Source organism: Anopheles darlingi, chromosome 3, assembly GCF_943734745.1.
Source record: "Anopheles darlingi chromosome 3, idAnoDarlMG_H_01, whole genome shotgun sequence".
In the NCBI taxonomy this organism is placed as follows: Eukaryota; Metazoa; Arthropoda; class Insecta; order Diptera; family Culicidae; genus Anopheles; species Anopheles darlingi.
The window spans coordinates 4,542,684-4,552,500 of record NC_064875.1 but is presented as its reverse complement, the minus strand read 5'-3'; the positions used below and the strand labels follow the sequence as shown (position 1 = coordinate 4,552,500).

The window sequence follows — 9,817 nt, the reverse complement described above, 5'->3', positions numbered from 1 at the left end:
CCAAATAATCATCGACGATAACTGCTGCCTGTGTCATCTGGCCGGTGTACGGTACACGTCACGTTTACGGAGCGAAGACGTCCTGCATGCCTCGTTCAAAAACCATGTGTTTGAGGTAAGGAACCAGTAAGAAAGAGCCACGTTCATTAATTCTCCTCGGAACTGCGCTGCACACCGAGGAACTTGGAGTTTCGTGACATGAGCTTATCATGCTCCACCGGGCCCGGCTGATCTGCTTGTGGTTCATCGTGGACGATTAAATCAGTCTCTGCAAGAGGTCAATCGACAATCTTAATCTCAGTGCAGCAAATCAGACGGAACAACCATTAGTCTCCTCCCTTCGCTCACCTTCACTGTTCGGAGGGATGACCAGCAGCTTGTTGCCGTACACTGACTCCAAGTTTGCTTCCTGTTCATCACACTGCAGTGGGGAGCCGGTAACGCTCGCCAGCAATATGCAACAGACTGAGGCCAACAGTGCTACTGTTACTAGAAGTTTCATTCTTACAACACTGAACCGCGGGACCAATCTAAGAACACTAACGTCGTGTGCCCCGCTCGAGCATGGTTTTTATGCACATGAGTGCTTTCGTGAGGGCCACCATACCATATGATAAGCCGACCGTATTCCAGGACCGGTTTCGAGAGCTCCAGCCAGGCCAGAGAATTTCCCCTACATTTTCATACACAAAAACCGTTCCTTATCATCGATGGTCGGACGTTTCACACGGTGGTTTCTGTCATGACTCTGGTCTGTCGTGCGTGAAGCGTTCTGCCAATTCATTTCCTTTACTTACACCCTTCCATCGAACCGTTTTGGACTGACAGTTTGAGGCTAATGGGTGCTAGGCTTGTTACTTGATAGTTACGTCCTTGAGCACCAGTGGTATAGTCGACCCGTACTAGTGGACCCCATCGGTAATGACCTTTTAATGACGTATCGTGGTGCATCTCAAGTTTATTCTATAAGCCGGACGGCTAGCACTCCAGGCAAGATAACCCAAATGGGTAATGCTACACGCTGAGCAACCAAAAGATGGATAATCAATTATTCAAAATCGTTATATTGATATGTTGATTCCGGAAGCTTCCATTTTAATTGATGGCACGAGTTAGAACGTCGCCGAGTATGCCTTAGCCGACTTGGATTAGTTTTCAGATGTAGAAGTTGCAAATCCAGTCGATGTCGCTATCACGGTTCCTTCCGTTGGTCTACTCGTTGGTCTAAAGGTATTGCTGCTGGATGGTTTGTTCATGAAGTTGTAATGAAAATACGCTTCGTTGTGCTTGTTGACCGTACTCTCGTGGCGGCCTTGGAAAGAGATTTTCTCCAAAAACGACACCCAGCTAAAATCCCGCTTTACCCGGAGCCCATCACGCTTGGAATGCACGGTTACCGGAAGCCTATAGGCTACTGATGGCTGCTTTCTCAGTTCCCTCATACTCGCTGGTCTTGGGCCACGGTACCGATGGGGCAATGGCGAGCGATCGTCGTAACGATGGCATGCCAGCTGACCATCGTCGCCTAACAAAAGCTGCCGGCTAGTAATGCAACATGCGTAGTGAACACACTCCTGGTGGCCGCTGTACGATGTGTTTCCGGATTGCTCGGGCACCCCTTCGACCGTCTCGTTCGATAGGTTTACAGGGGACACGGAAAAGCACACGTTGTAGGTCAGATGATACTCGAGCCCGTCCGGCGTGTTGCGTACATAGCACGAGTACGAACTGTTGCTGGACCGTTTCGAGATGATAACGATACCTGGCCAGGATAAGTGATAGAGGATGATCATTTACAGTTTCGAATGGAGTAGGAAGCAACACCTAAGCATACAACTCACTGTCAGCTCTGATGTGAAGCAGAACACACTGGACAAACGTTACGGAGTAGAGGAAGAACCGGGTTGAAACCATGGCAGCATCTATCGCTTAGTAGGCAGGCTGTTACTTCGCAGCGAGTTGCTCCCCTTATATATCAGAAAATCTGCGACTCGGGGTGGCGAGTGTGGGGGTTTCTGGAATGTTAATGAAACATTCCTTTTCATTCTGAACTTAATCAACATTATTGTCTCTCTCGCTCGTTTCAGTTACCCTTCTGCATCATGGCGGACCACAGTACGAAGAGCATCGTGATCGGGATCCGCGGTAGTTTGTCGATGCGCGACGTCTTTACAGATCTCGTTGCTAACGCGGAACGCTTTGAAGCACCCGGTATGCCACCGGACACTTCCGCTCACCGTGGTATGGTGGCAGGCGTGGACTGTATGCTGAAGCGGTTGCGCGAAGGAAACATCCTCGAGCGCATTCTAAACACCTACCCGGAGTACACGCTCGTGCTGACGGGACACAGTCTCGGGGCCGGCGTGTCAATACTGCTGGGTGCCAAGCTGCGCAGCCGCTATCCCGATCTGCGCGTGTACGCGTTTGCCACACCGGCCGGTCTGCTCAGCCGGGATGCTGCCCGCTATACCGAGAGCTTCGCCTTCACCATCGGCCTCGGTGACGACTTTGTGATGCGGCTTGGTGTTGATTCGATTGAGAATCTGCGCACGAGCGTAATTGAAACGATTCGTGCGTGTAAGCTACCGAAGGTAAGGCCAGCCGCGATCACAGCCTCATTCTTAGGGATCATTCTTCCGCAGACATACCTCTAACCATTCTCTATATTTTCAGTGGCGCATCATGCTGAACGGCTTCGGATACGCACTGTTCGGTGTGCCATCGCGAGACCTCGAGACGACGTGGCATGACGTGACGGAGATCACGAAGAAGGCCGCCCAAAGCCCACTGCTCGCTTCCGGCGAACGCCCGATCCAAACCGTCGCAACGGCTGTAAGTGCTATTGGTCGCATCGTCACCACTGTCTTCACGTCACTAGTGATTTAACTTGACTCCATTCGTTCTTTTTCCTTATTCTCTTGATCAGGAGGGTGGCCTACTATCGAGTGAAATCTCACTGCGACGCTTCGCCAAAACACGCCTCTATACCGGTGGCCGTATACTGCACATCGTACGGCGAAAAAAAACAGAACTCGAAAAGTAGGTTTAACTATCTGCGTTTGAATCCCCCCGTGGTCCTCATTTGCACCTTTTTTGTCCTTTATCGTAGGAAATCCAACAGCGGTGGACCGACGTACGAGATGCGTTGGGCCACAGCCGAAGATTTTACCGAGCTGAAGGTGATGCCACGCATGCTGCTCGACCATCTGCCGGATAATGTTTTCAAGACGCTCACGACGATCCTGGAGGATCAGAAAACGCACAACGGGTCGGTGCTGTCGTTGCAGGAGATTTAAAGCCCCACCAAACCACCCAGCCAGCTCCATGATATGACTGTAGATTATAACAATTAACCTAAACAGCAAGTGAATGAAAGAGAGAGAAAGAGGGAGTGAGAGAGTGCCTTAATGTATGACATACGAGCGTATCTTGCCTATTCCGCCCATCGCCCACCGGCCCTTCAGAAGGTCCATGTCGCAGGATGGAAATGACCGATGGCGTTGCCCCATTCCCTGTCCATAAGAAACAATATTCCCTCCATCCCATATAATACTTTGATACTCTTAGCTAATCCCAACAAAGCACTACAATGACGACTGGGATAGGGATTAGGTGCATGCGTACGCGCTACTCGCGTCTTCTCTTATCGATTTCCTTCCGTCCTCCGTGTTTCCCCATCCTCCTTTGTATTCAGAATTCCAAAAAAAAAACCAATCCACCGGTAGAGTGGAAAAGCTTCTGATATTAATGGCCGGACTCTGGTGCCCATATTGCCCAGTCCTGAAATGAACAAGATCTAGCTGTAAGCACATCGAGAGGAGTAGGTAACTTTAAACTTAACATTCCATCAGCCCACATGTATCATACATTCCCATTGTTTTTGAAGGACAACTTGATGTGATGTGTGCTAGCTGCGAGAGAGCTAGGAGAAGAGGAGCGTATTAGTTAGATGACAATTTGTACATTTCATAATGCGTTACTGAGCTCAGTCAACGTGAAACTCGCGGACACCAATTTGTAAACCCTACCTATGATTCCCTGGAACCTTTAGGTTGTGATAATTGAACAAAAACGAAGGTGATCGCATGAAGAAGCCTGAATAGAAATGGTGGGCGTGACGATCTTGCGATGCTCATTCGTAAACCGGGACGGCTGTAGCAAATGGTATTTATTAACTTAACGCAAGTTTGTTACACGTCCCGCGGTAAATTTCTCCCACCCAGCCAATTTTCTCTATTCCTCTGACTCGAAAAGATTTTTTTTAAGAGAAAGGGTGTGCAGGTTTACGGATGGAAAAGTAGAAGATCATAGGCTCGTCAGCTCGATAGGATTTTGATTTTTATGTTTTAAATTTGTATAGACCTAGCTGCGATCGACGAAGCGACATCTAGACGTAATAAAGCAGGCGAACCCGTCCTATGGTTTTCTTTGTTATCTGAACTGAAAATGATTCTCTGGAGTGCGTAAGTGTGATTCGTTATTGCTGTATAGGTTCCAGATCACAAAATATACGTTACTTATGGAATTAAAGTATCGAAGTTAGCGATACCTCTTTGAATCTGTCCGGCAAATGTCAAATGCATCGAGCCTCCTTTTGGAATTTTACTAGAAGAACAGAAGGAATAGCTGCTGTGATAGTTGCTATCCATAAGCATACGTTGCTCAGACTGACTATGTTATCTGGCTTACTTATCGCTTATTGCTATAGCCTACTGCTAAGCTGTAGCAGAGACCATGCTAATTTAATCAGGTATTTCTTTTTCATTTTTTATTTTCAATGCTTAAAGCAGTGATAAGCCCTCGCAGTAGAATTGCTGCAATAATAGCGGTGCATGCAACTAACTAATCTCCCGGTGCAACTGTTCATCGTTTCTACTGCGGCATGGGCGCATGGTCAAAGATTAATTCCGGCTTCGGCCCTGTCCACGACCCTGGCCTTTACCTTCCGGTGGCCCACGTTGACCATCCTGACCTCCCTGGCCCTGTCCCTGTCCACCATTTTCCTGTCCCTGACCCTGCCCCTGGGCCGACCGACGGTTGCGAATAGCGGCAAACACATTTTGACGGCCACCACGACCACCACCGGGTGGTTGCTGGTTATCGTTGTGTTCCTGCGATTCGGGAACAGCACGTCTCTTGCGCATTCCGTCCAGCCCATCAAACACATCCTCAAACCCTGGTTTCTCGTCGAACGATTCCAGCTCACCAATGGCGGTCAACTTTTCATCCGGCTTCCGCTGATCCGCTACAGCATAGTTCTGTGGAAGGCAAGGCGAAACACCGTGAGATGATTTGAATAATCCACTGGATGTAAAACCGTTGGTCAGTAACTTACCAAAAGGAGCAGGGCATTAGCCAGCACGACCAGAGCGACTGTGAATCCGTTCATCTTTACAATTCTCCCGATAACCGTTACTGTTTGAAGGATGAGGTGGTCTATGGCTCTACAGTACACCAGGTTATGCCGTTTTATACTTCTCTCCATGCCCGTTGATCGATATCGATTGTTTGCTGTGTGACTGTGACAAATGCTGCACTTCCTCCGTAAAAGCTTGCAAAAAGTGGACACACTAATCTTGATGTACCGCCACACCTATGCGGAAATGATGCGCAAAGGCCGATGGCGCTCTGATAATAGTCCGTCATTTGTGTCCACCGTAGATGTTACTTTGTGGCGTAGCGTTTGTAGCGATATACGAACAAAGCGCATGTTTTGCGTGTTCATTTCGTGTTTTTGCTAAATTTATTGTTTTGCACCGAATACAATAAAGAGAGGGAGAGGCGATATGGAACACAATTGTCGTCAGCTCTGTTAAGGGAGAGTTGTATTGTTATTTCACGAAATCATCAACATTGATTTGTTTTCACGATAACATTTGAAGACAAGAAAATGAAGAATTGGGAAAAAATATTTTAAAAGTACAATCCAGACTGCAATTTTGTGGAAGATAGTATATATCAATGCTGTTTATTCTGCTTTAGCTGTTGAACAACAAAAATTACTATTAAAACAATCGAACCTAAAAGGATTTCTAATACCCTGTCACTAATACCTTCTAATACCCTCGCGGAAGGACAGGTTACCAACAGTATAAGGCATTAGAATACGATCAAATATATCTGACTTGTCCATACATACTGGATCCACTTAGGGTATTCTCGTACACGTAGGAGATATTTTGTGGCGTTATATTCTACTGGCACTGAACAGGCGGTAATCCCAATCGGACAAATATGCTGACTATGCTACCAAATCTTGCCCGCGCCAAAAAACACGTAAGGTGTTCGCCAAAGTTTGTTTGTTCGATGGTGTAGCGCGTAAGCCACGTTTGGCTATGCTTCAGTTATACTCGACCTTACTTTTATCGCTGGAGGAGCTGTTGGCACAAGTGTTCAGCAGTAGGATGGTCTCGAAGATTCGAACTCGATCGAACGTAGTTCGTCAATTCTCGGGAATTGTGGGGAGAACAACACATGACCTCCTTAAGTTGCCCGCTTCAATTCCTAGAACTATTTCCTTAGAAGCCTTTGTCTCTATGGTTTGGTTGGGACTGAGGTGTTGGCGCAAGTGTCCAACAGCTGTCCAACTGGCACGTTCGAAGATTCGAGATGCGGAGTGGAACCGAATTCTGCGAAACAGCCAACGTATCAGTATCTAAGGCCTAGAGCTGTATCCCCTGTATGTAGAGAGACAGAGAGCCATAGACAGAGAGAGGTAACCGAACCAGATGTCCGATTTTAGTATAAATTTGATACTGATTTTGGTATTATCATCCAGTTACTCTTCAAAGTATCCATTGGTTTCAAGGATGAAGCAAAGTGTGAAACTTATCTTGCTGGCAGTCCTATTCTGCGCCTATTGTACCAAAGCACAAGAGGATAACGCTACCGATCCTGGGATTGACGAGGACTCCACTTATGTGCCCGGTGGCGCCAACCTGCTAGACACTAAAAGGGCTGGTCGCATGAACGGAGGAACCACCGTCTCAATTGGAGACTATCCATACGTAGTAACGGTAATGGTAACAAACGGAGCGAACTCCGTCTTTAATTACGTCGGTGTTATAATAAGTGACACCCAAGTCCTCACTTCGGCACACACCGTGGATCCAAACAGATTCTCGGGAGGAATCAAATCAGTAAGTGAAGGAAACGAAGCGAAAAGGCGAGGGAACATCTAATTTCCAATCATTTCACTCTTTACTTCGTTCACCAGGTTCTAATACGTGCGGGCAGTAATTACCAAGAATCAGAGGGATTCACTTTTGACGTTTCCAAACGTGTTATCCACAACCTGTATAATATAAATACTTATGAGAACGATGTGGCTATTTTAACCATCAATGGCAGCTTCACCGGGAAGGAAAATGTGCAAAAAATTGAGGTACAGACAAATGAGATTTCCTTCTCAACAACAAACACCGTATCCTGCTTTGTTCTGGGATGGGGAACGAATAGCTATTATGCTACAAATGTTAATCTAATGCGAGCCAACTACAACCTCGCTTCCGATGCGAAATGTGCACCTTCCGGTGGTTCTTTACCTCCCTCGTGAGTACAGCATCGCTTCGAAACACTTCTGAACTACTCAGGTTTTGAAGAAATTTTCCATTTTTCCAAATTGCAGATTGCAATGCGCTGAATCAGTGTCAGGTAGTGTTTGCTATAAGGACTATGGCGCATCTCTAGTTTGCAACGATCGTGTATACGGTATATTTCCATACGGACATTTGTGCTCGGGAATCGCTGATAAATTTGCAAAGTTGCCAGCCGCCAGTGTCCAAGCCTTCCTATCTCCATTGATAGTGGTAGCTCCACCAGTGGTAGCAGCAACTCCTCGGAAAAATTATATGACCTGCCCATGTCAGTCTTGCTAAAGACAAGGATCATGTGCACGCAGCGAGGTCACCTTGCAGTAGATGATAACGTTTGTTAATCACCTGGCGATGTAGCAACGGAATAAATCTGGCAAAGCAAGCAGCGCAGAAATGTGTTGACGTACATGTATCACGTATTTCATCCGAACATCTATCAGTGTCTCTGTAACACTCGTCACTCTTTGTTTGATCAGCTTTTATACAAAATTTGACGATCCCAAACCACTGTCCCGACCTGTCTTTTCGCGCTTCCCTAGGACGTTTATACGAAACGTAGTTTTTAAGGCTTTCGTCTAGACATTTTATGGTTCACTAAAAGATGCTTATATCATTTTGGCCAAAGTGCATATTTTTACATTTTTTACATTCATTTTACTCCAACACATTTGATGACAATGAAGGTGAAGCAAAATAAGAGAGTGAAGTATTATTATATTGAAAATGAAAACCAATCTAAATTGAAAAAGAGTTGGTTTACCTTAGCAGTTAAGCAGTTTCGACGAAAAGTTGGTTCGGGAAACAGCTTTGGGAAACAAAACTGATACCCCTAAACTGCTTTAAGCATTTGAATTGAAAAACCACGTTTTCAGCAGCGTTAACCTTTAACACACTAGCTTTTTGGCCTGACTGCAACCAGAAACGAGGAAATGATAGATGCTAATTGCTCGACTATACTTACTCGTTCCATTGGGACACGAAAATATCGCCTAATCAGTACTTTTTGTACCACATGGAGCACATTTTACCTGTCTATATCACAGAGTTATGCTAACGGGGGAGACCACGTTGTACATTTAAATCGAAAAAACGATGCTGACGACACAAACAAATCTTGTCCGTGCCAGTGAAACTCGTATGGATCGGTTTCTTTGTTCAACTTTATTCGGAGTAGGTTCCTAGAAGCTGTCGGTGGTGTAGCGCGTAGGCCACATTTGGCTATGACAAATCTAGACTGAATCTTGTTTTCGTCACTGGAGCCGCGCTTGGCACAATTGTGCGGCTGTAGGATGTCCTCGTAGATTCAAACTTGTTCAAACGAAACAAGGCCATTCCATTGAACTGGGGTTAAGACCAAAACATGAACCCTCCATTAGCTTGCTCGTTTCTATGCCTAGATTTACCTAGATACACGGAAACACTGCTAGTGAATCTTCTGATCCAGCAAGGCCATTCCGCACACTGTAAGGGGGGAAGGTGCTTGTTTAGATGGTAGGTGTTTGATTTGATGAACAATATTCCGATAAAAAAAAAACTGTCACATCAACTACAAGGCTTAGTATCGATGGCTTTCAGATGTATCGACTGTAAGAAGATAGACATAGAGAAGATACATGGAACCAGATGTCCGATTTTAGATATAAATTTGAGTGTGAGGCAGGGCTTATCATTCAGTTACCCTTCAAAGTATCCTTTGGTTTCAAGGATGAAGCAAAGTGTGAAGCTTATCTTGCTGGCAGTCCTATTCTGCGCATATTGTACCAAAGCTCAAGAGGACGACGTCACCGATCCTGATACTGATGCCGACTTGACTTTTGCACTAGATGGCACCAACCAGCTAGACCCTAAAAGGGCTGGTCGCATGAACGGAGGAACTACTGTCTCAATTGGAGACTATCCGTACGTCGTAACGGTAATAGTAACAGACGGATACGGAGATGTTACGTATAGCGCCAGCACGATTGTAAGTAACACACAAGTCCTCTCTACGGGATACACTGTGGATCCAAACGCATATTCAGGAGGAATCACATCGGTAAGTGCAGGAAACGAATCGTAAGTGGAGGAAGGAAAGAGACTAACATCAACTGATTCCCAATCGCTCGCCTTTTACTTCATTCGCCAGCTTCAAATTCGTGCGGGAAGTAAATACCAAGACAAGGAGGGATTCATTTTTGCAGTATCCAAAATTGAAACTCACCCGGAATATTATGCAGCTGAAG

The 9,817-nt window shown here is 46.0% G+C and overlaps 2 protein-coding genes across 10 annotated transcripts in view; one reads left to right on the top strand and one right to left on the bottom strand.

The window, feature by feature from the left end:
* LOC125956278 (diacylglycerol lipase-beta-like) overlaps window positions 1-4,415 on the top strand; it is a 32,121-nt gene extending 27,706 nt beyond the window's left edge. For all 9 annotated transcript variants that reach the window (XM_049687998.1, XM_049687996.1, XM_049687993.1 and 6 more), the window contains 5 exons: window positions 1-115; window positions 2,088-2,591; window positions 2,674-2,832; window positions 2,927-3,039; window positions 3,110-4,415. The exon at window positions 1-115 is cut by the window's left edge and continues 9 nt beyond it. In XM_049687998.1, coding sequence (XP_049543955.1) covers window positions 1-115; window positions 2,088-2,591; window positions 2,674-2,832; window positions 2,927-3,039; window positions 3,110-3,296 — 1,078 coding nt within the window. In that variant the 3' untranslated portion in view covers window positions 3,297-4,415. The remainder of the gene's footprint in view (window positions 116-2,087; window positions 2,592-2,673; window positions 2,833-2,926; window positions 3,040-3,109) is intronic.
* Window positions 4,416-4,804: 389 nt separating this feature from the next.
* LOC125956341 (uncharacterized) lies at window positions 4,805-5,432 on the bottom strand. Its single transcript, XM_049688094.1, has 2 exons — window positions 5,336-5,432; window positions 4,805-5,258 (listed from the first exon to the last, which is right to left on the bottom strand). The coding sequence occupies exons 1-2, from the start codon at window positions 5,387-5,389 to the stop codon at window positions 4,902-4,904; spliced, it is 411 nt and encodes a 136-aa protein (XP_049544051.1). The 5' UTR covers window positions 5,390-5,432; the 3' UTR covers window positions 4,805-4,901.
* Between the last annotated feature and the right edge of the window lie 4,385 nt (window positions 5,433-9,817).